Source organism: Artibeus jamaicensis, unplaced genomic scaffold (assembly GCF_021234435.1).
Source record: "Artibeus jamaicensis isolate MK-2021 breed Jamaican fruit bat unplaced genomic scaffold, CSHL_Jam_final contig_525, whole genome shotgun sequence".
NCBI classification, from domain to species: Eukaryota; Metazoa; Chordata; class Mammalia; order Chiroptera; family Phyllostomidae; genus Artibeus; species Artibeus jamaicensis.
The window spans coordinates 10,733,427-10,757,363 of NW_026521874.1; the positions used below are offsets into that span (position 1 = coordinate 10,733,427).

The window sequence follows — 23,937 nt, forward strand, 5'->3', positions numbered from 1 at the left end:
CTAATTGCTCTGGTGCTCACCAATGATGTGTCAAAGAGAGGTGGCCAGACTGGGCTTCCTTGACTTACTGCTGTTGATGTAGAGAAAAGCTTTCAGTGGAAAATTTATTTATTTATTTATTTATTTATTTATTTATTTATTTATAAGCTCTTATTCATCTTTAGAGCAGAAGGGAAGGAGAGAGGGAGAGAAACATCAATGTATGGTTGCCTCTCGTGCATCCCCTGCTGGGAACCTGCCTGCAACCCAGGCATGTGCCCTGACTGGGAATCAAACCACGGTTGTTTGGTTCGCAGGCCCGAACTCAATCCACTGAGCTACACCAGCCAGGGCACTTTCAGTAGAAAATTAAAAAAGAAAAACAATGTACCATAATACAACAATCACACCTATCAAAAATAAAACAATTTCTAAAGGCCTTAGTCTCAAGATGTCTTTTAGTTTTTCCAAAATCATATCCAAATATGCTATGTTTTCTTGTTTGGGAATCAAATATTGTTCTGGGAGAAAAATAAAAAGAAGGGAAGGGAAAGCGGGGTGTCACTGGAGTCCCTGGATGCGAAGGCACAGAGACACCAAACCGAGCACCGTTTTCAAATAATTTATTAGGAATTTAAAACGGAAAATAAAACCTGGAAAAAGAAGTTACAGATGTGGAGAGAAGAGACACCGGAGGGTGGTAACTTGCTGGCTTCAAAACACCGTGTAACATCTTTTTTAAAAAAAATTCCCCAAACAAATCAGAAAACGGAATTTCAAGGCCCTGAGCCCGCCCAGGGGCGGGCCCAATGGGGTGGGGGCGGGGAATCACAGGAAGGGAGTAGGGGGAAGCTAAGTCTCTCATGACTCGGCTCAAATGTGTAGAAAATTAAAAATAAAAACCAATAAAATGCAGCTTCTCTTTTATTAGGAAACATTAAAAAAAAAAAAAAAACGAACACGAACAGCCGCGCATCTCAGTAACAAAGATTATTGCTTTGTGTTCTCAGGGCTAATAGGTTAAGCACCTCACACAGACAATTAACTCTCCAAAGGGGGTTTTAAGAATGGGGACTGGGACTGTGATAGGGAAGGGAGCTTAGGTCCCCAGCCTCAGACCTGGGGACAGAGACAGAGGGGGTGACAGGTGGGCTTCCGCCCTGCCACACCGGCCAGGTCCCTCGCGGTTCAGGAAGTCAAACCCTGAGCCTCTTTTTCCTTTGAAGGGGGCTTAGGGGTAAGGGGCTGCCAAGGGGCTCTGGCCATGGGACCATCTTGGTGGGATACTTCAGTGAGAGAATGTGGGGGTTCCCTGAGAAGCCCGTTGCTTTCCCCTGGGGTCCACCCCTTCCCGAGCGCCCCGATGCCCACTCATGGGGGCTCAGAGCAGAAACCACGAAGGCCTGACCTAGGCAGTGGGCCAGGGGAGACCTTTGGAGAGTTAATTCATTTCCAGCAGTGGCTCTGGGGGAGCCCTTCTCTTCCCTCGCCCCTTGCCCCTTCACCGGGTTTCCGGGGTGAGCAGGCCCAAGGCCTTGACCCCTAGGGCCTGAGAGAGCGGGCCTGCCTCGGCCACGGAAGAGGCCTGCAAGCTTACAGTAACGGTGTCTGAGGAGGGGACAGAAACGCGGGAGGGAGACCTTTGCCTGGTGGGGACAGGCGACGCCCTCGCCCCCAAGGAGTCGTGGAGAGGGCGGGGCTTCACCTCACAGTATTTACATATGATACAGGACGGGATGGTTCCAGGGGCTCGGCCTGGGCTACGCAGCCCTGTCCTCCTCTCCAGGGCCGGAGGGAGGTGGCCAGGGGCCCACACCCACACAGACGCTTTGTTCTCAGCTGGTGAGGCGGCGCCTGGCCCCTTGCCCCCTGCGGCCTGGGGCTTCACATTCACAAACCTAGAAATAGCTTTAAAAAGTTTCTTTAAAAAAAAAAAAAAAAGGAAAAGAGAAAAGGAGGGAAAATCAGAATAAAAAACCCGGGTTAGGGCTGCAGCCTGCGGCAGGCCCCTCCGCCCTCGCTCTAGCTAAGCACAAATACAAAAGCCTTCTGGGGTGGGTCCTACGGGGCGCGGCAGAGAGGGGCGTGCAGACCCAAGAGGGGAGAACCAGGGGGTGGTGGGGGCAACTGGCTAATCCAAAATAAATAAAAGCGGGCAGGTGAGGGAGGGGCAGAGGCGGAAGGGGGAAGATTAGTAGGGGAGCCAGACGTTGTCCAGGGGCAGCAGGGCAGGGGCCGGGGGCCCCGGGAGTGGGGGCGGGCAGTAGCGGTCCGAGTCGCTGCAGGGAGAAGGGGCGGCGGCTGCGGCTGAGGTGTCCCCGCCCCCTCGCTGGCTCACTTGTGGTCCTCAGTCAGCTGCAGGCTAGGGCACTGCAACACAGCAGGAGGTTGTGGGGGCCCGGAGGCTTTCTGCCCCCAAACCCTCTGCCCCGCACGACACATGTATTCTGCCCACATAGGCCTCTTTTCCTAATCACTTTCTACGTGAGCGTCGTTCACATGCTGTGCACCTTCCGTTCCCATTTGCAAAGCTTTCTCTAGCTTTTAAATGACTGGATTTATTCAAACTTTATTCTCAGAGACGCCTTCTCTGACCCCCTAAAGTAGGTTCCTCTCTCACAACTTACAATGATCTCACTTGATTTTTGTCTGTAGAATGAGAGGAACCTTCGGTCTTATACATCCCTCTTTCTTGGGACATTGCTCAACAAATAGTTGTTTGAATGAATGAATAAAAAGAAAAAATCGGCCCCCCCAAATTAGCCCTGACTGGTGTGGCTCAGTGGATTGAGCCCCAGCCTGGGAACCCAAGGGTTGCCAGTTTGATTCCCAGTCTCAGCACATGTCTGGGTTTCTGGCCAGGTCTCCAGTAGGGGGCGTGTGAGAGGCAACCACATTGATGTTTCTCTCCCTCTCTTCCCCTTTCTAAAAATAAATACAATTAAAAAAAATTATTTTATTAAAAAAATATTTTTAAAGAGAGGGAGAGAAACATCAATATGTGGTTGCCTCTCCTGTGGCCTCCATTGAGGACGTGGCCCACAACCCAGGCAAGTGTCCTGACTGGGAATTGAACCGGTAACCCTTTGGTTCACAGCCCATGCTCAGTGCACTGAGCTACATCAGCCAGGGCCCACCTCTCTCTGTGTCAACAATATTCTGCTTTCATGGCTGTGTAATATTTCATTGGATGTATACACTCACGTATTTGACAACTCTTCTTTTGCTGGGCGATGCAGTTACTTTCAGTTTTTAAAATAAATGCCCAGAAGTGGAATTGCTGGGTCCTGGGGATGAACGTTTATAAAACCTGGATATACACTGCCCGACTTTCGTTTGGAAACAATGAGCCTATTTGCACCGTTTCTCCCGCAGCCTCATCAATGCTGGGCGTTAGCAGTCTAGAAGAACTCTGCCTGACAGGTGGAACGTGCTGGCTTATTGTTTTCATTTACAGGGTTTGTTTGTTTGTTTGTTTTATGCGGCAGGGTGAACAGCTGTCTGTGTTCATTGACCATTGCTGGTACGAAGGTCTGTCCCCGCACTGAACAGTGGGCTGTGTGAAGGCAGGGACAGGTTCTGTGTCCCAGACCGGCCCCCCAGTACCAGCCTCCGCAGTGGCATCCCCACCCCAAGGCCCACCTCCTCACCTCCTCACCTCCTGCCACCTGTCTCCTGCTTCAGTGGTACCCATTGGTGAAAGCTGTGGCAATCAAGGGGCCCTGGGAAGAAAAGAACGTGACTCCTAGGTTCCTGGGGGGGAACACAGAAAGCCTGGGGCCTCCTTCTTTTCTCCCGCAGGAAAGCTGAGGTGAGACACGGCCCTTCTCTGGTCCTGTCCATGTTACTCCCCCTGCAGACTCACTGTGAGATTCTCCAGGGCAGGGCCGGGGACCTGTATATTACCAGTACCCTCCTTAAAATCAGGGCCCCCAGAGCTAGAATCTAGCCTCCGTGGGGACAGAGATGGTGAGTCTCATTTGCTCAATACCCCCAGACCCCACCTAGGGCCCAGCGTGCGGAGAGCAATCATTAAATGCCCACTGAGGGAATGAGGACCCCTGTCCTCCCCCTTGGTGACTCTCCATTCATGATGCCTTGCTTCCCTCTGCCCCTCAGACAGACAAGGCCTTTCCTTCCTCCAACTTTAGGCCTCCTCCAGGACTGGGCACTCACCCCAAGACTGTGGCCGAAGCCGGTGCTGGGGGCGGGGCTGGCAGCGCTGATGTAACTGCTGACCCCTGAGTCCTGGTTGGCTGCCCCATAGAGCTCAGCCATGGGACCGGGGCTGGTGGTCCCCAGGAAGCCCCCTGTGCGGCTGGGAGTCGAACCTGGAGGGGGAGCCATCGTCCAGGGGTGAGAGCCTGGCAACCCAGAAAGAAGATGGTGATAGCCCTGGAGCCTTCAAACCTGCCCTGCCCACCCTGACCTTGACCCCGCCCTCTGCCTCATCCCCTCCAAATCCGTCCACCCCACCAGCCCTAGCCCAGGCCTCCCTCATCTCCTGTCTGACCACGGGGCAGCCTCTTCGCCGATCTCCAGGCCTCGCCACCTGAGCTCCTTCACACCCTTCCCCACGCTGCGCCTGTCTGCCACTTCCTAAAACCCACATCCCTCCATGGCTGAAAACGCCCCGTTTCTCCTCGGGAGACACTGGTTCCTCCGACCTCGTTCTCCCCGCATCTCATTCCCGCACTCCGCCTGTGCTCACTGGCAGCCAGGCCTTTGCACCTGCGATTGCCTCTGCTGGGAACTCTTTCCCTTCTCTTTGCTTTCTGATCAAAAGTGAGGTCGTTCACCCTGGATGCCTTCCCCAGAGGCCTGTGAGCTCCTCTGGGGATCCCCTGGCACCTGCCTTCCCCCAGAGGAGCAGCATCGACCTCCAGAATTACTGCCTTTCTAATACCTGATGCCCCTCCAGCCTTTAAGCTCTGGAGGGCAGAGCCCAGTCTCCGTCCTGGCTGGTCGGCCAGGTGCTCAGTTAACACTGAGCGAATGAATGAATACGGAAGCCCCTCTGAAACGGGGTGGTGGTGGCTGCCCCCCCTCCCCTCTACACTTCTCTGCACCCTCTTCCTCACTTCCTGCGTCCCAGGAGGCCTCACCTGTCCCTCGAACCACAGCCGCCGCTGCTGCCGCTGCCGCCATTGGTCCGTAAGCAGTGAGAGGAATGGCTGAAATGAAAGGTACGGACACTTCAGCGTGGCAGGTGAGGGGGCACAGGTGGGTGACGGAGGCCCCCCCGGGCAGGGCCTTAGCCCACCACAGAGGGGCCAGTGCAGTCCCAGGGTCAAAGCAGGAAGAACTCTCAGGCTGCCATCCGTGCTCTGACCCGTGGGGGGGATGGAGACAGGTAGGAGAGAGGGTGGCTGCCCAGCGCTCAGCTCAGGCTAGGTTTCCCCCTGGACTTAAGGGCACGGCTGAACAACCCAAAACTCAGAGAGGGCGAGGGTGGGGCATCTCACCCTGGGCTGCCCCCTGCTCCAGAGAGTGCCCTTGGCCTAACAAGGGGCCACCCAGCCCACAGGCACCGGGAGCTCACGTCCCTCTTCCCACCCCCAGTCAACTGGAGTGAGGGGCTGATACGGGCCCGGAAAGCCAGGCCCTTTGCCTCAAGGTGCAGCCGACGCTGAGGTGCAGTTCGGGGCCCAGAGCTCCCTGTGTGACCTGGCCGAAGCCAGGCAGCAGCTCAGGCCACAGTTCTGCTTTGCAGCGACCCCCTGACCACCAACCAGCCCGAAATGACCACTCCCTCCCCCAAATCCCTTCAGCCCCTTTTCTCTGATCCCCTCTTCATACACAGAGATCTTACTATTCTCTTGTTTGTTTTCTACTTCCATCCCCACCTCCACGGCACCTAGCACCCTGCCTGGCACACTATAGGTGTTTAGTAAATGGGCCCTGAAGGAATAGAAGGAACCTCCGGGTGGGCTGGAGCCTGGGGCTGGGAGTAAGCGCCCCCTACTGTTTGGTTCTGCCCCTGCATCCCTTGAGAAGCTACAGCTCAGCACAGAGCCAGGGTCTGCAGAGCTGGCATCAGCCCTCAGGAACATCAGCCTCCCATCCCAAGACATGCCCCTTGGGGCTGTTTGAGTCACACTGAACTGAACCTGGGCTAGGGACACCAGAAAAGGCCCCTGAAAATCCTTTACATGGCCACTGGGCTGGGGATTAAAGTCTAGGGCAGAGGACAGAGCAATTCCCACACAGTATAGGAACCTTGCTGAAGAGCTTCGTACGCCTGGCTTCTTCTTAGGCAGATGTCACCTCCTTTGAGAAGCCTTCCCTGACCACCCTCGTGAAGGCATTCCCCTGCCTCCAACTCCAACCCCTTACCACATCTCCGTTTTATTTTCCCCATGCAATTTCTCACTCTCTGAAAGTATCTTGTTTACTTGTTTACTGCTGTCCCCTCCACTAGAACATCAGGAAGGACCTTCTCTGTCTCACTCACTGCTGTACCTCCACTGCTCGGAGCAGCATCTGACATGGTAAATACCTACTAAACGCATGACAGACACACCCCTGTCTCCTGAGAGCCAGAGAAAAGTTCAGACCCTCTAGGATAGACCTCCTCCCTTGCCGAGACATCTGCAGGGGACACTTCCTCCCTCAGTTCTTTAAAGGCAGGGGATGGACCATGAGGTCTGTTTTTAGGCACCTTGAGGCATTTTCACAGAGCAAAGTCAACGGGGCCCAGCTGAGCAGGTGCTCGCCCCAACTGTTAAGGATCATTCCTTTGTATGGTAAGTACTTGTTTCCCTCTCTAGACTGCAAGTTCTGTGATAGCAAGGCTTGGTAGAATGTCCCACACAGTAGGTCCTCAACACAGAGTTTGTCAATGAGTAGAAAAGACCCCCCCCATGCTGTCTCCCCCATTGCTGGTCAAACCCCACTCTATTCAGGGAAGAGCCTCTATCACCCCCACCTCCAGGGCTCTCTACTCCCTCCCTTTTCTTCACCCCATTTTTCTCCTCCCTCTTCTCCACTTTGGGGGACCCCTGAGCACCCCTTGGAAGGAAGGTCTCATTTAAAGCAGCATCCATCCTCCACACACGGCCAGGTTGGGGGGAGAGTCTGGGGATGGGGTAGGGGGGAAGCAGGTTGAACACAGAAACCCCTCGCAGCCCGCCTCGTCTGTCCACGCCCTGCCCCTCCCCTTGGCCTTGACCCCAGCTCAGAGCTGAGCTGACTGGCCCTGAGAAAGCTCCGGTTGGAGAAATGACTCTGGTGGCACCTTCATCCCACTTGCTCAGAAGTCCCAAATGGGCACCCAGAGAGCTGGATTTGCCCCTCAAATAGGTCTCACTTGGCGTGCAGTGGTTTAAAAATGTGGAGTTTGTTGCCGACACTTGAAAATAACTGGAAAATTCATTTGAGAGCAAAAGCCGGGTTTCTGGCTTCTCCTGGAAAATGAGACCTGAACATCCTGGGTCTGTATGCCCTCCCGGCAAGGGTCAGCTCTGGCACGGTGTGCGGCCATGCCCACTCCAGTTTGCCGAAGTCCCACCCGGCCCCCGTGCTCTGAGTTTGAGACCCTGGCTTCTTCACCACTGGGTCCCGGAGCCTGCACGGTGTGTGGCACATGGGAGGTGCTAGATTAATATTTGCCAAATGGATGAATGAGTGGCTTTGCCTCCATCTGCCCAGCTTGGCCCCGTGCCCTACCCTAAGGGCCATACTGCTACACAGGCCGGCCAGTGCCCAGGCAGAGTCTGCTGCACCCCCACAGCTGGAGGGCTGGCGGGCAGGAGAAAAGGGGCCCAAGATAACTTTCCCCCCGGGAAGGTCCCTGAGTCCTTCTCTGCCTCCCCATGTGGCCTGTGAGGGGTATGAAATCCGAGCGACTGACCTGTAAGCTCGGGAAGGACTGGGGCGCTCGGGAGAGGGGTCCGCTCTACACGGAATTCTAAAATGAAAGGTAAAACAGCTTAGGAAGATGCAGGGGAGGCCCCTCCGGCATGGCCCAGGGAGGACAACAGCACCCCCAGGGACACTGGGTAGGGAGGCAGGCCATGCACGGGACCCAAGAACTGGGGGTGGGGAGAGCACGGTCCCAGCAGGCGAGGGCAGGGGAGGAGACGAACACGGGGAGGAGAGTCGGAGAAGATGGGCAGGGTTGCCACCTAGACCCTGGGCGCGGGCAGAGCTGCAGCCACCATGACCGGTGTTTTCTCAAAGGCTTGAGATTGCACCAAAACATCTCCCAGAGTCCTCCTCTGCTATTTTCTTCCGGGGAAGGAGGAGATGGGGAAGCCGCTTTGGTGAAAAGCGATTGACCCTACAGCAGGTTGGGCTCAGGATGGGTGCCCAGCTCCAGCCCTTTCTAGCTGAGTCATCTTAGCAAGTCACTTCACCCCTCTGAGCCCGCCCCCTCCCCCACGAGACTGTTGTCAGCATCAGACAACTTAATGGGAACACAGGATTCCAAGCTGGGCAGCCCAAGACTTGAATGATGCACATGCTTAGGGACCCTCTAAAAATAAGACCAAAAAAACCCCCACAAACCCCAAGAAGGCAGCAGCTTGCAAAAAATTTGATATTTGATATTTCAAAGAAAACAATATGAATAGTCATCACCAGAGCGTTCAGAACTTTGTCGGGCTCCCTGCCACTTATCTGAAGGCCCCATGTTACTGTCATTTTGAATTACAAATGAGGGTGGTGATCAGCATGCTTTTCAATTGTTTTTCAGCCTTGAAAGGTTCAGTGTTGCACATGGTCACTCTACAGGTGTCTAGGAAGACACAAGCAACGTGCCTCCATCACAAGCCCAGTGCCCTCTTTGGTGGAAGTGGCAACCCTGGAGCGGGGAGGGGAGGACAGAAAGGGCAGAGAGGTCGCCCTGGGAGAGACGGGTGCCATGCGGGGCCACGCTGGAGGTCCTACCCCCAGCTTCTGGGGAGGGGGTGAGGAGAGGGTGGGTGGGGAGAGGCGCTCCTTCCTCAGACATGCCCTTCCTTCCAAGCCTCCAGCAGGCAGACCCCCGCCCCCGCCTCAGCCATGCACCCCCAGACACCACCCTGAGGAGTGAGACTGCCTGGGAACCGGGGACACCAAACGGGACTTACCAGGGAACTGGTAGGTGTACCCAGGGGCAAGGCCTGTGTAACTCCGGCTGGCATAGGTCGTGGCTTGGAAACCGGGGTAACCTGATGGAACGAGGGGGCTACTGTCAGATGCCTCACCTACAGCTTGGAGCCTGACCAGCAGGGAACCACTCATTTCCCTCTTCATCGCATCTCACGAGTAACAGTCAGTCACAGGGGCCAAATACCTTCCACGTGCACTACTGAAAGACCTATTTTACCGGTAAGAAAACTGACACTTACTGGCCACGAATAATCCAAAGCCTTGCCGAGGCCCTTCGTGCGCTGGCTCTGGCCTCCCACCCTCACCCATACTCTGCCCCAGCTACACCCACCTCCCTGCTGTTTCTCAGATCCACCGAGCTCCTCTCCACCTCAGGGCCTTTGTGTATGCTGTTCCCTCTGCCTGGAACACTTGTCCCCCCAGGTTTTTATATGACTGGGTTCTCTTTAAAAAATAAATTGTTTTTAATCCTCAGCAGAGGACATTTTTTTCACTGCTTTTGGGCGGGGGGGAAGGGAGAGAGAAGCACTGATTGGTTGCTTCCAATATGTGCCCATCGCAGGACCAGGGATCATACACGTGTCCAGACCTGGGATCATATGCATTCGGACACGAGACTGGACCCGTAACCTAGGCATGTGCTCCAGCTGGGAATCGAACCCACCTTTCGGTTACTGGACAACACTCCAACCAACCAAGCCACACCAGCCAGGGTGTGACTGGGCCTTTTTCATTGTGTGAGCCCCGGCTCAACCGCCACCGCCTCAGAGAGGCCAGCCCCCAGGAGTCCCCCCACTAGTCACATTTATCACATCACCCTGGTTTCCCTTTCATGGCCCTGGGGATGCTTCTCTGAACATAAGGCAGGATTTCTGTTAAGTGCTGACTTTCTGTTTTCCCCGACTTTTATTTCTGTATCTTCAGCACCGGCATGGTGCCTGCTACTTAGTGTATGTCTAATAAGTATTTGTGGCTGTGAAATAAAAATCACGTCGCGAGTCATAATGGGGTGAAGGGGATTCAAATTCGGATCTGACTGGCTCCGAGTCACTTCACCACCATTCTCGCTGTTAAAGGGTTTCTTTTTCTGTTTTCACTCTTTCAATGGGGTGACAAATGAACCACCTTGAAAGAAAACGTTCTCCGTGTTCCAGATCAAAGGAGGCTACGAAGGCAAGACAACTAAATGCAAGACCGGATTCCAGCCTGGATCTTGTTCTGGGCGGCAAAAATATGCTATAAAAACATGACGGGGCCAGTGGATAAATTCAGATGTAGATTCGATTAAAACACTGTGTCAGTATAAAGGCATCAAGTTGATGATTATTATGTGGTTTCACAGGGAAAAAAATCCCTAATCTTAGGAAACACACAGTGAACTATCTAAGGGTAAAGGGCCATCACACACGTCATTTGCCCTTCCGTGACACAGGGGAAAGTCACAAGGGTACTGCATGTGTGCACACACATAGGTACATACAACATGCATACACACACATACCACAAAATGGTAAAACAAGTGGGGTACACTGTTAACAGCGGGTGAACCTGGCGAAGGGGTAAGGATGGTCTATGTGCTACTTCGTTTTTTCAACTCTTTGGAAAGTTTGAAACTGCTTCCAAATAAAAAGCCCAGAAAAAAACCCAAAACTTCAAGAGAAGATCTTGAGCCACTTGGAGGCTGCTGTCCTCATCCACCCCACCTGTGATCCTAATCCTGACCCTCCTGCCCACACTATGGCCCCCTCCTCGGAGTTCCCCGAGCGCACATCCTGTCTCTTCAGGGACCCAGCTCCATCTCCCACCCTCAGTCGTGGCCCCAAGTGTTGCTGATCCTGCTCCACTGCCAAGGGTCCTGGCAGCCTCCCCCCCCCTCTCCCTGGGGCGCCTACCTGACACCCAGGTGGGTTTAGGTTCCTTCTTGGGCTCCCACAGACTCCAGTCCCTCTGTGGGGACACAGCTAATTTACTCTCGTCCCCACTGGATGGTAACCCCATGAGGATATTAACTGAATGAATAAGCAGCAGCCTTCTTTTTCCCGCCCAAAGGCCTTTGCGTTTTTGTAAATGCTGTTCCTTCTGCCTGGCACACTTTTCCCTTCACTTTCCCTCCAATCTCCCATAACCAGCTCCTATTCAACCCTCACACTCAGCTTAAACATATCTTTTCTGGCTTCTTCAAGTCTTGGTCAAGTTCCCTATGACCCCATGCTCCCCTAGCACCCTATACTTCTCCACCCTAAATCTATTTATGTTCTTAATTATTTGTTTTCCCTGCCAGACCATAAAGGTCCAAGGAGAGTCACTGTTGTACTTCTTGGCACAGTGCCCGGCCTTTATAGTTGCTCAGTAACTATTCTGGATGGATGAACGGATAGATGGCCAGGACCAACTAAAGAGTAGCTGAACTATTCTTCTGGCCACCGCCAGAGGGCAGTGCCCCACAACAAAACTGCCCCACCTTGGGCAGGCCTGCCAGACCTGAGATCCTGGGTCCCCATTCCCGCCCAATGACTCAGAGACGAGGGCAGGCCACAGAGGATGGACAACACCCACGCAGCCCCTGGTAGCCCTGGGCGCTGTTCCGGGCAGGAAGAAGCTGCAGGTGCAGGCCTGGCACATACCCAACATGCCAATGCCTAGCATGAAGGCGTCCATTCCGTAGGGCATGACTCGAGACCTCCCCCGGGCCGAGCCGGTCGGGGACATCACCTCTTTTGGCTGAGCTTTCTTACATTCCACCTGCAATGAGAGCTGGCGGTCAGTTCCTCCCACAGTCCTAGGGTCACCAACCCTCTTGTTCCCCGGCAGGCCTTTTTACTGTTAAGTTCATAGTTATCATTTACAAAGCACTCACTGTGTGCTTGGTGGGTGCTGTGTAAATGGCTTTGCATGCAACAGCTCAGGAATGCTTACACCAACCTAATGATGAAGCTACTGTTGTCGCTCCCATTTTACGGATGAGGAAACTGAGGCTCAGGGAGGGGAAATTATCTGCCTAGTGACTAGGCTTGGAAGTAGTGGAGTGAGGATTTCAACCCATGTGTTCTTTCCCCCAACCCATGCTTTTTAACCTCCACAGGACACTGCCTGACTATCCAGAACTCCAGGGCCTGAGAGATCTATCCAGCTGGCTCTACCCCAAGGACTGAGGCCCCTCTGCCTGCCTCCAGAACCCCTGAGCACCCCTGGCTGGCTCAGCCAGGAACCTCGGTCTCTCTGCATCCAACCCCAGCTCACCATTTTGTTGTTGATTTCATGGAAATGGATTTCACACACTTTCTCCACAATGTCTTCACTCTCGAACGTGACAAATCCGAACCCTAGGGGGCAAGTGCAGGGTCAAAACACCAATACATCCGCTCCTCTCCTATGGGTGAGACGCTGGGAGTTAACAAAAGGCTTTGCCCACGCACAATCCAGGAACCTCTTGACTACCTCCTGAGACAGGGATTCTCGATCCAAATCGCAAATGTGAAAAACCAAGGCTTGGGGCAGTACGGTGACTTGCTCAAGATCACACAGCAAGTCAGAAAGCGGCCAAGCTATGATGCAGTTTCACTCACTGTGCCCTCTTCTCTTCCTCAGAGGCTTTCCAAAGAGGGAAGAACACACACAAACACTTATTTAAACTTACACAAATGTGTATAGTCACACTTGTATAGGTACACACACACACACACACACAGGTGGGTCCCCAAAACATAAAGGCCCTACGCACATATACACAGTCACCCTGATACAACAAATGCACACAAATATTCAGATACTGACACCCTCGAATGCAGACGTACACACACGCATAACAGCACACAGCCAACTCCCAGAACAGGTTAAAAAGGCCCACAGGCCTGAAGCAATTTGAGATACAGCCCTGCCTCCTCCTGGGTGTGCCCCAGGGACTGGAATGGGACTCTCAGAAGGCAAGGCCTTTGGGAGAAAAACAAGCAGGCTACGCAAACACTGCGGCCCAGATGCTCCCAGGTTCAGGGGCAACGGGACTGGGGGCTGGGCTCAGCCTGAAGGAGGGGGTGGAGGGCGGTGGCAGGCGCAGGCTGCCTGGGGCTTTGAGTCAGCAAGTCAGCCTGACCCCAGGGTGGCCTGGCCTGAGCTCTGGTTACCAGGACAAGGTAAGCCCCAGTGCAGACGCTGGCTGGGCAGACATAGGACAGGGTGGGGGTGGAGGGCTCAGTGGGGAGAGTCAGCTCCTCCGCTGCTCCTCTCGGGTGTCTGCAATTCTGCAAGTTTCTAGCACAGGAAACGGTGGGACAAAAGCCTTCTGTAAGGCCAGACCCTGGAGAGGATGCAGATCCTCAGGGATAGGATGTCAGGAGGAGAGATGAAAGGGCAGCTGTGACCTGCAGCCCCTCGCTGACCACAGGCCCCCCAGCCTGGGCTGGAAAGGGGGAGGGGCCATACTCACCTCGGTGCCGGTTGGTGGTTTTGTCGAACATCAGCATGGCGTCATCCACCTGAAACAGCCATTTTGTTGTTGGAGGACCCACCAGACACCAGGGGCCTATGACAGTCCCCAAGCAGGGCTTCTCGCCCTCTCCCCTATTGCCCAGCCCAGCCTTTATCTTAAACCTGCTTCCACTGCTGGGGGCTACTTTCCATCTGCAACCTCAACTGGACGCCACAGCAGCCCCCTTTGCACCACCAGATTCTCAAGAGATCAGCCTGCAACTACCAAGCACAGAATAGGTGCCTGGCACTTTGCCTCATCATCCCCCTCCACATACCCTGCAGGGCAAGATTCTCATTTTGCAGATTAGGACATGGGCTCTGAGAGGTGAAGTCACCTGCCCAAGGTCACACAGCAAATCCTCAGTCAAGTCTGGGAGGAGGCGGCACTGAATGGGCGGTGGAGGAGGAAATACGAGATCAAGACCTGAGATGGGGAAGCGAAAGCCTCTTCCCTTTCTGCAAAAGGCCAGGAGGACAGCAGCCACTCCGGCCAGTCTCAGCTCCCCTCTCTGGGTACAGATCTTTTCCTCTAATTGAGGTTTCCTTTTGCTACAGGCTGTAATTAAAGCAAGTAGAGTTCATTGCCTGGGCCGCTTGCCTCCCACTGGCTGGGGGAGGGAAGGGGCTGAGGAAAGGGGAGGGTCTACACTATCCCGCCTCCCTTGGACCCCAGGCTTCTCTTCCTGCTACTCCCTCAAGGCATCCCCTTGGATACAAGGACCGCCAAAGACCTTAGCTTCCCTCCTACAGTCCCACCTCCCTCCTTTTGCCTACATCTGGTGTGTTCTCCGAGCCCTCTTAATTCTTCAGCCAATGTCAGCTAACTCTTGGGGTTAAGCTAAGGTCTGATTCACCCTTGGTGGAAATCAAGGGTTGCCTCCAATACCCCTCCACTGTACTCCAGCTGCTGAGCGCCCCACAGACAGTCAGACACCCGAGGGACAAAGGAACACTTCCTGAAGCCGAGGGGCAGGGCCCCCCTCTCCTTCACTCTCTTTCCAGGCCTGTCATCCGCCACCTCCTCCAAGGAAAGGGCAGGCCCTGAACAGGGTGGTCCTCCAGCTCCCACTGGCGCCAGGCCGTACAGGGCCTCTGACTGCCCCCTGGGAGAGCCAGGACCCCACTGAGGCAGGAGGCAGCTGGGTCCTGGGGCATCTGGGAAGGAAATGACACCTCCCTCCCCAGGAAGCCTCCTGCCCTGGGGCCCTGGAGGGCGGGGGTCACCCTCACCTCTGTCCTTAAAGACCCATTCTAAGTCCCAGTCCCAAATCAGCTTGACTATCCCAACCAGAGGGGCACTTCAGGCTCGGCACATGGTCCCCACCTCCTAAACCAACAGAAAAGAGAAACCCACAAAGAAGGGTCGTGACAAAAGCACGGGCTTTGAATTGGAATCCTAGGTCCTGCACTTGCTGCTGGGTAATCTTGGACAAGTGGCTGTGTCTTCGTGACTCACATGACTCGTTTGTCACATGGGTGTCAGAGCCGCTTATGGGCCGAAGTTAAATAAGATGGTGCACTTAACACTCCGAACCCACAGTACCTGGATACAGTAAGTGCTTAATCAATAACGACTATTATTATTACGTTATTACGGAGGAGCCTGCCCACAGTCACACGGGGGAGGGAGGGGGCACAGCTGGAGAGAGCGGCCCAATGCCACTCACGGCCTTTGCAGGTCCCATCAGGACCTGTGTCAGCTGCCCCCCCTCAACCGGCTCACTGAGCACCTGGCCTTGTGCTCAGTGATTGTGTTTTGGACGGATGAATGAACTAAGAACTAATGAACTAACCTGCCTCCTCCCAACACTATAGCTCTGAGTTCCTGCCTGACTCACAGACTGATTTCAGCCCAGATCCACAGCCCTGTCCCCTCCTCTACTCAATCTTCCCAGTGACCATCCCCGACCTCCCAGAACCTTCAACCTGGGCTCCTGCTGGACAGAACCCTAGTGGGGCAGTGAGGTCCAGGCCAGGGTAGGGAGCGAGGAAAGTGGCTGGGGGCCCAAGGGACCCCCACCAGTGTCCCCTCCTGGGGCCAGCTGAGGGGAGGAAGGCTCCCAGCCAGGGTGTCCTTAATAGGCTTTGGTCTCCATGGGAACCCGAGGGCAGGGGGGCTTGGGCGGGGGGAGGGGAGACGGCCGGGGCCTGCTGACCAGTGGGAGCCGCCAAGTTCGGCGGCCTCTAAGCCTGAGTGGCAGCCATGGCGGCTGACCATTGTTCCCCCCTCGGCGGCGGCCCCTCGATCCGGGCGGGGGGGCCCCCCACCGCAAGGCCCTTGGCATTCCCGGCTGTCCCCCTCGCTCCCTGGCAGCCTATTCTCCGTCTCCCCCTGGCCTCCCCGGGCCGGTTTCACATGCCAACGCCGATTTAGGCCCGAACAAAAGACGCGGCCGCTGACGGCTTCTCCTGGGGCCCGGTTGCCATGGCAACGCCGGCCCCGGGGGCAGGCGGCCTCCAATCACAGCTGCTGGATCAGATTAGTGCGAGCTCTAATGCTCGGTGCTCAGACACAAAGACACCCCGCCGGAGAGAGCGGGGCCTGCTGCTTCCCAGGAGCGTCCTTCCCTCTGGGGCCCGGGCCGCCGACCTGCCCTCCATCCTGGACCCGGGTCCCCACGGGGCGCCTGAGCCTCCGCCTCTGGCCCCCACGCCGCCCGGCATCCCCGGGCCAGGGGACCTCCCAGCCTCTCTCCCCTTTTACCCTCGAGACAGGGGGCTGGAAACCCACTCAGTCACCAACTCACATCCCATTTCTCAAACCACCTTCTTTGCCCTTTGCCTAACAGGGAACTAAAAATACCTTGATGGGAAAGCAGAGACCCAGCCTGTGGCTGTCTCACAGCGGACTAGGTCAGGGACCCCAGGCTAAGCACATGGCATCCTCAGACTAAAACTTGGTCCTCTTTGCCATCTCACCACGGAACCTTGATGTTGACACCGCTCACCTTTCCGGGGATGTCCTATTGTCTCATGTCCCCACATGTCCTACTTCACAAACAGCCCAGAAATTAAAGCTGGGTGCACCTCAGAGCTGAGAGCCAATCCTTTGGGCCTGATCTTCAGCACCCCACAATGGGTGCGGGATCAGCACCCACCCCCCTGCCCTGGCTCCTGCCACAAGCTCCCACCTGTGTAAGCAGGGTGCTGAGTGCCATTGGGAGTCCTATTTATTGCCTCTTTATCGTCCTCACCAGGAAGGAGTGGGGGAAGGTGCAACCGCCTATGGCCGGACAGGTGCAAACTCCCAGGAGGCCAAGGGGGTGACTGGATTGAACTGGCTTCAGGAGAGCAGCCTCCCGGGGGAGAATAAAGATAAGCAAGAGAAAAACACAGGCGAAGGGCAACAACAAGACAGCTACTGTGTGGCTTCTGTCCCTGGGGATGTGTCCAGAGTGTGAGGCCCATAGACAGGCCAGGAGCCTGTACGGTAGGCTTGGCCTGGCCTCACCCACAGAAAGACCCACCCCTCTTTCACCTCGTGCAGGAACTGGAATGACCTGGCTGGACTTGGTTTACTTACTGACCGATTCGACGGGAATCTTCGCACCCCCCAGCAAGGCCCCCAGTTTGACCTACCTTCCCGAACTGCTCAAAATACTGCTTCACGTCCTCCACCGTGGTGTTCACCGACAGCCCCCCCACAAAGATCTTCTTCGTCCGAGTCACCATCTGTTAGCGGGAGAGAATGAGAAAGTGGGCATCTGAGTCCCGTGGCCTACTGCCACCAGCAGGGGCTCGAGCCCTCCTGCCAGGGTGCCAGCTGACAAGCTCTCCGTGGCCCCGGCTACCCAGAAGCCCCCCCACGCTGCAAGCTCCCCCTTGGACCCCCGCCTCTAGGTCTGTCACAGGCTGCTGTGCACCCCACACCCTGGCTGGCCCCAGTGTGCCTGCCTCCTGCCTCCCTCCCTGGGGTCCGAGTGGGGAAAATTCCTTCCCTAAAGACCACCCTGGAGAAGGGGGTGGGTTAGTGACCCAGACCTACAGCCTAACTTAAAGACCCCACATGTCTCCCCCTGGGAGAGGCCAAGGCCCAGCACAGGGTCCCCCTGAACTCCATGCCGACATTTCCTCATCAACCTCTTCCCAACCCAACCTTTGGCAGCCCTGTGGCCCCAGCCCTGTTTTAGGAAGAACACATGGTCCTAATTACCCCAGGAGCGCATGGCTAATCCACGGCAATTCCCAGCCCCATCCTAACACTAAAGCACCTTCTGTCACCAAACTGCTTAATGGAATTAACCCAATTCCGACCATGTGCTCGCCGGTGCGGCTTCCTTCGAATACCTGCTCTGTAATTGCTTTCAGGCCCTCTGCTGGACCCTTCCAGAGATGCCCCTTTCCTGTGTCTTAAAAACCTGTGCTGACCATGTGACTCAGTATCACCCCGCAAAGCGAAAGGTCGCCAGTTCGATTTCCAGTCGGGGCACATGCCTGGGTTGCAGGTTTGGCCCCCCAGACGAGGCACATACAAGAGGCAACCAATCAATGTTTTCCTCTCACATCGATGTTTCTCTCCCTTTCATTCTCTCCCTTCCCCTCTCTCTAAAAAATAAATAAAATCTTTTTTTTTTAAGATGCCCCTCTCCCTTCGCTGTGGCAGGAGCAGGGCACTGTGGCTCAAAGTCCTGAAGCATCTTAGTTCCCGCCAACCCCCTCGCAAAGAGGAAACGAAGGCCTCCTGGAGAGGGACCTCGTCCTGGGACACCTGGTCAGTCGGCACACACAAGGGTCATGCTTGCTGTTCTGTAACCAGCCGTCCTGTCTGTTCCCTACACTCAGCTGCTTAAACGGTAAGCTCTGGGTAGTTGCCCTGGGGCCCGGAGCAGAATCTCAGGCCGCTGCCCCGGACCAAAGTTTTGAGCGCTGTATAATTCGACTGTGCAGAAATCTGTGTCTCACACACAGAAAAATCTGCCAGAGCCCCAGGGGAAGACGGCAAACGGGAGGGCAGCCACGGTCACCCAAGTTGGAACACAACAGGTGACAGACTCTATGGTCCCCCTCAAGCCCAGCACCTCACACTCAAAAAGTGGGAGGGTGACTGAGGTCACAGGCAGCTCCCTGGCCCAACCTAACTCAGCCTCAGGGGTTAAGTCTGTCCTGGATTTGACCCCCAAAGGCACTGGACACAGAAGCTGTGATCTCTGAGGTCAGAATTCGACTCACGGGCCAAACCAGACTGGCTTCAAACACAGGACAATGAGTCCCCCGAGGGGTCCCCCTTCTCCCAACACATGCAGCCCCCTCCCCGGCCCACTCCAGAGCACAGATGGAACAATGACACATGGTGTCTTCAACCCACAGAGCAAGGACATTAAAAATTCTCCCTCCCCCCATCCCAGTCCACACAGAGGTTCCGGAAGCATCCTTCGTAAAAAGGAATGCTGGGAATATCACTGCCCTCCGTATCAGAGCTCCCCCCAGACAGAGACCCCCCTACCTTCGGCTGTGCTCGCCGAGGAAAGGCCACCTTGGGGTCAATCTGAAAGAGAAGGGACCTTGGTTATCACACTTCAGATGGGTCACCGCACAGCCTTCAGGCCTGCAGACCACCTCTGGTCCCAGGACGCAGAGGTGACAGAAGCCACCGCAGCCTCTAGCAGGAAAGTGTAGTGATTAAGCACTTGGGCCCGTGAGCCAGGCTACTGGGTTCGAATCCCATGTAGACTGCTTCGCAGCTGTGAGACCTTAGGCAAGTTACTTAACCTCTCTGAGCCCCAGGGTCAAGCTCACCTGCAAAAGGGGCAAAGACTAACAACCACCTCAAAGGGTCATCTGCAGGTTATATTAAGAATGCTTACAAAGCACTTAGCATGGTGTCTAGCATACAGTGAGAACCTCAGAAAGTAAGCAAAGGCTTATTCCTTTAAGCACCAGCTATATCGAGGGCCTTGCCAGCTTAACTGACTTCACACAGATACCTGTCTAGGTGAGGCATGCAAATTCATACTTTTGAAGTCTTGCAAATGGAAACTCTTTGCTTCAAGATAAGAGTTCATAAACCACCAGCAATGAACTCAGTTGTTCCCCCGATACTATCGGCATCTAACAGTTCTCCTCGAGGGTGCAAACAAACAGCTCCCCGAGAATGCAGCTAGGCTCGGGGTGAAGCGGAGCCCAGGCTTTGGTGACGCGCAAAGGCACGGGACTTGGACTCAGAAATTCTGGGCCCCTGGCCAAGCCTGTGATCTTGGGAACCTACCTGGCCCCTCTGAACCTCAGTTCCCTCATCTGCAAAGTGGGGGCAATCACACCCACTTTTCCCAGGGGCAGCTGGGGGAAATCAAATGAGATAACGTGGGTGAAAGGGGCCCTTTGTGAACTGCCCTTCACTGCGCAAACAAAGGTGCTATTACCAGTGGGCTACCTTTGCCCTTGGCCATGAACAACCAGAGAGGAAAAGCAACATGCACGTGAGGATCCCTGAGTACTCTACCTGTACTTAGAGATGGCAAAAGACAGGGCGTGAGACATTCTGATCAACGCAGAGCCTATGAAGTCAGTCATTCCAGACTTTCTTGGCACCCACATGGGCGGACACCAGTCAGAAGGTCACCAGCCAATCGCAGGTGAGATCTATCTTTTCCCAAAGTTCCTTCTGTTCCAAACTCAGCCTCATGCAAGGCAACTGGCTCTGGCTCCTCTCTGCCTGAACAGCACAAGCCAGCGACCAGCCTCCTCCAGGATCCCCCACTGGAATTTGCCCACAGAGAAGGGACCTCCGAACGTCATCTGGCGCAGGGCCTCCTCTCTCCCCGAGTCCCAGTCGGCCCCAGGGAAAATCACAGCTACCCGCTTTCCCTGTCTGAAGGTGTGATTTTGTATCTACTGACAGGTTGTCCTCCTAGACCTCCTGGAAGCAGCCTCCCAGCCACACGGCACACCTCAGAGAGTCCCCTTGCACAGACCGCAGCAGGGGGATGGTGCCTAAGCCACGTCCCACAGACCCACAGACACCCCACCCCTGACACGCCCCAGCTCCGCTCTGACTCACAACTGGCAACGTAAATAAAACCCAACAAATAAATAAAAGGTGAAAGTCAGAACCTAAAATAGACTCCCCACCATAAACCTCCCTCCCACCACCCCTCACTCAGGCCGGAGAATGCCAAACACAAGGCCCTTGCCCTTGAGTTTCAAATCTCAAAAGGATGCCCCACTCGCCCTCCTTCCTCCCCTCTCACCCTTATCAATCCTCCATTCCCCCACGCCCCAGCCCCTAAATCACAGCTTCCTCAGCACTGCAGAAGCCATCAGTGCATTCTGAGGACAGGGGATGGTAGGAGAACAGGCAGCTTGATGGCAGATAATCACCAAAAACAATAGGCCACTGTCTCTCCATTCGCCGCTTGGGTCACTCAGTCTGAGCCAAGAAGATCCTTTCAGAGCCCGCAAAGTTGAGGCCTGGCCTCGTTTGCTCATTACTGGGAGCAGGAGTGGGAGCCACTAGGCAGAGATAACAGGAGCCGGGGACAGGCGGTAATTTAACAATTTCTTAGGCACAACCAGCTATTGTTGCAGGTAAACAGGAGCCAGTGACTGACCCAGGCAGGGAGGCCCAGGGCTGGAGGAGAGTGGGGGAGTGTGGAGAGAGATCACACTGTCCCGGGTCCCTGGGCAGATGGTCTCCTCACTCACAGGTCACCCCCATCACAGAGGACCCCCCTCCACCATGACTTTCTCCTTTTCCCTCTCCCCTTGAGCCAGGGCCTGGGCCAGAGCCCCCTGCGGGACCCAAGACCCATCGCAGCAGTAGGACAACAAACTGTTCCAGGACTTTGAATTGCAAACAAGCAGCTAAGATCTAGCCCTCAGAAGGGTTTTTCCAGGCAAGCTAGCTCCCTTCTCCTAAATCCCTTCCTGGGCCAAGCAGGTCTGGGTCTTCCACACAAAGCAAGGAGCTCATTGACCAAAAAGCAGGCGAGTGTGGTGAGGGGGTTCAGTGAGGCTCGGCCACTGGTCTGGAATGAGGGGGTGTCGCTGAGCCAAATACTAGTTGTAGTTCACAGAAGCCACGGGGTGGGTCTCTGTAGCCCTGACTCACTCAGTTTGGGCTAGGGGAGGGACCTAGCCCCACCCCAACCTCCTCTCTGAGGCGTGAAGATGAGCGTGTATAGGGAGGGGGCAGTAGCTGCTTCTCCCCTCACCAAGGCTGGACGGGTTGGGAGACACAGCATCTCAGGGCAGGCCTGGGTTTTTTCTCCTCCCTCGCCCGTCAACTCTAGTGACAAAGTTTCAGAGGCTGGCAGCCCTTCTACTCAGAAAACTCCCTTCTTCCTTAAGGACCCCGTCCAACTGTCCCCTGGGGAGAGTCCTGACCCTCTCCTCCGGCGGCCTCCCTCTCCCAAAGGACCCCCGAAGCCCCGAGGGCCACTCACTGTTTTGGAGTCGAGCTCGTGCCGCGATTGCGCCAGCACTTTATCCACCCCCGCCTGGTCCATGAAAGTGACGAAGCCGAAACCCCTGCGCGCCGTAGTGAGGGAGAGGCAGATGGTTACAAGGCAGTGAGTGGCGGTGGAGGGGGGCGAGCCAGGAGCAGGAGGAGGGGGTGAGGGGCTCACCTGGATCTCTTGGTCAGGGGGTCCCGCATCACCAGACACTCCTTCACCTCCCCGAACTGGCCGAAGTATTCGCGCAGCCCTTCTGTAACCACACACCCGCCTTCGGACCAGCCCGGGCCCCGCGCCCTTCCCCCCTCCCCCGTCCTTTGCCCCTGGTGACCCCGGCGCGGCCCCGCCGCCCCCGCGCCAAGCAGCCTGAGCGCTCCCCACTGTCCCCCCACCACCTCCAGCCCTCACCCAGCTCCCGTGGAGCCTCCTGGCGCCCACGGGGGCCCCAGGAAGCCGAGGGCCGAGCTGGGCTGGAGGGGGGACGGCTCCGGCCGGGTTCCCGCCGCTCCGGGAGCCGCCTCACAAAAGTTTGAGCCGCAGGTGCGAGCGGAGTTGGCGTTGCCGCCGGCGGGTCCCGGGGGCCCAGCCCACCCCCCGATGCCCCCTGAACCCCTCATCTCGTCCCCTCCACCCGCAGGGCCGTGCGCGCTTGGCGATCGCCCTGCACTCTCGGGGTCCCCGGGCGGGGCGCGAAAGAGAGCGCAGAGGCGCCCGGGGTCAGTAGGGCGCAGGGCCGAGCTGGGGTGTCCGGTTCCGGGGCGCCGGGGGTCCAGGGTGCCCTGCCGGGCCGGCGGGCGCTCCCGGGCTCGCTCACCCTGCGTAGTCTGCCAACTGAGTCCCCCGATGAACATCTTGCTGCGGGAGGAGGAGAGACACAAAGGGCCCGCGTGAGCGCCGAGAGCCGGGGCGCAGGGGGCGCGGGCCCGGGCCCCGGGGAGGCCCGGCCCGACCCGGATCGGCCATGTTGGCGGGGCCGGGGCGGGCGCGGGCCGGGCAGGCCGGGCCGGGCCGGGCCGGGCCGTACCAGGGGTCGTGCGGCGAGTCCGGGGAGGCGAGGCCGGGCTGGGGCGCGTCAGTCTCCATCGGGAGCCGCGGGCGGCGCGGGCAGTGCAGCGGCGGCAGCGGCGGCGGCAGCGCTCGGCGCGGGGCAGATGAGGTGCGCGGCGAAGGGGGCCGGACGGACAGGCCATGCTGCCCCCTCCCCCGACCCCGCTCGGGCGGGCGGGCGGGGACGGCCGAGGGGAGGGCCCGCCGGGGGCCGACCTGCCGGCTCCTCCCCCCGCCGCCCTGCGCGCATAAAGCCCCGCGCTCGCCGGCGCGTCCGGGCGCCCGCGGAGGCGGCGGCGCCTGGACCCTGCTCTCGCTGGGCTCCCGGGTCCCCGAGGGTGAGAGAGACCCCGAGTCTCGATGCGGGCTGGGACCTGGGCGCGGCCGCAACCCCCACCCACCCCAGCGCGGGGGCCGGGCCGCGGGAACGCCCTCCCGGAACGAAGCGCTTCCCGGTACCTTCAAGGTAGCTCGGCTCCTGATCGGGGACCCCCCCAGTCCTCCCTCTCAGGCCCCCGCTACCCCGAATCTGAGAGATCCTCAATGTCCCTGGGTCGGGAGGGAGAGGGCCTCATGTCCCCCAGGCCCCTCGCGGTGCATGGGGTGAGAATCCCTCCATCCTGCCAGTCGGAGCGACATGCGCCCTCCGAACCCCCAGTTGCCTCGGACCTAATTTAGGGTTCCCTCTCAGCGGCTTCCAGCCCACTCCCAGTGTCCCATATCCCTCAGATCCAACCCGGGGAGCCCTTTCTGCGCCTCGCGTCCCGAGTGGGGAGCCTCTCCCCTCACCCCAGTAGAAACCGTATCAGTTTCCCCAATTACTCTCCATCCCTTTCGGTCCCGAATGAGAATCCCCCTCAGCTCTCCCAAATCCCCTCCGTCCACAGAAGCCCTCCCGCCCCAAGCCTGTGTTCCCAGGTTGCTGCCACCCCCACCCCTAGTATGGGGGGGTCTCCAC

General features: G+C 56.7%; 1 protein-coding gene across 5 annotated transcripts; it reads right to left on the minus strand.

The window, feature by feature from the left end:
• Window positions 1-614: 614 nt before the first annotated feature.
• MSI1 (musashi RNA binding protein 1) lies at window positions 615-23,148 on the minus strand. 5 transcript variants are annotated; one of them, XM_053669932.1, is made up of 15 exons: window positions 22,957-23,148; window positions 22,747-22,787; window positions 22,104-22,185; window positions 21,921-22,005; window positions 18,983-19,024; window positions 17,119-17,211; window positions 13,496-13,544; window positions 12,313-12,395; window positions 11,697-11,814; window positions 9,051-9,131; window positions 7,832-7,888; window positions 5,085-5,153; window positions 4,156-4,310; window positions 3,638-3,701; window positions 615-2,349 (listed from the first exon to the last, which is right to left on the minus strand). In XM_053669932.1, exons 1-14 carry the CDS (start codon window positions 23,013-23,015, stop codon window positions 3,660-3,662), a joined length of 1,056 nt encoding a protein of 351 aa, XP_053525907.1. In that variant the 5' UTR covers window positions 23,016-23,148; the 3' UTR covers window positions 615-2,349; window positions 3,638-3,659. The 5 variants fall into 5 exon arrangements, with proteins under 5 accessions (XP_053525907.1, XP_053525904.1, XP_053525905.1 ...); XM_053669929.1 differs by lacking the exons at window positions 18,983-19,024; window positions 21,921-22,005; window positions 22,104-22,185; window positions 22,747-22,787; window positions 22,957-23,148 and adding an exon at window positions 17,636-17,676 and having other exon boundaries at window positions 4,156-4,343; XM_053669930.1 differs by lacking the exons at window positions 18,983-19,024; window positions 21,921-22,005; window positions 22,104-22,185; window positions 22,747-22,787; window positions 22,957-23,148 and adding an exon at window positions 17,525-17,629.
• Between the last annotated feature and the right edge of the window lie 789 nt (window positions 23,149-23,937).

Excerpts from the sequence above, each read along its gene's own strand:
- MSI1 (XM_053669932.1), bottom strand. The coding sequence starts at position 23,015 with ATGGAGACTGACGCGCCCCAGCCCGGCCTCGCCTCCCCGGACTCGCCG. Across the intron at positions 22,186-22,746 it reads CAGTTGGCAGACTACGCAGG|AAGGGCTGCGCGAATACTTC; the intron begins GTGAGCGAGCCC and ends GTGTGGTTACAG. Across the intron at positions 11,815-12,312 it reads ATGAAATCAACAACAAAATG|GTGGAATGTAAGAAAGCTCA; the intron begins GTGAGCTGGGGT and ends CTCTCATTGCAG.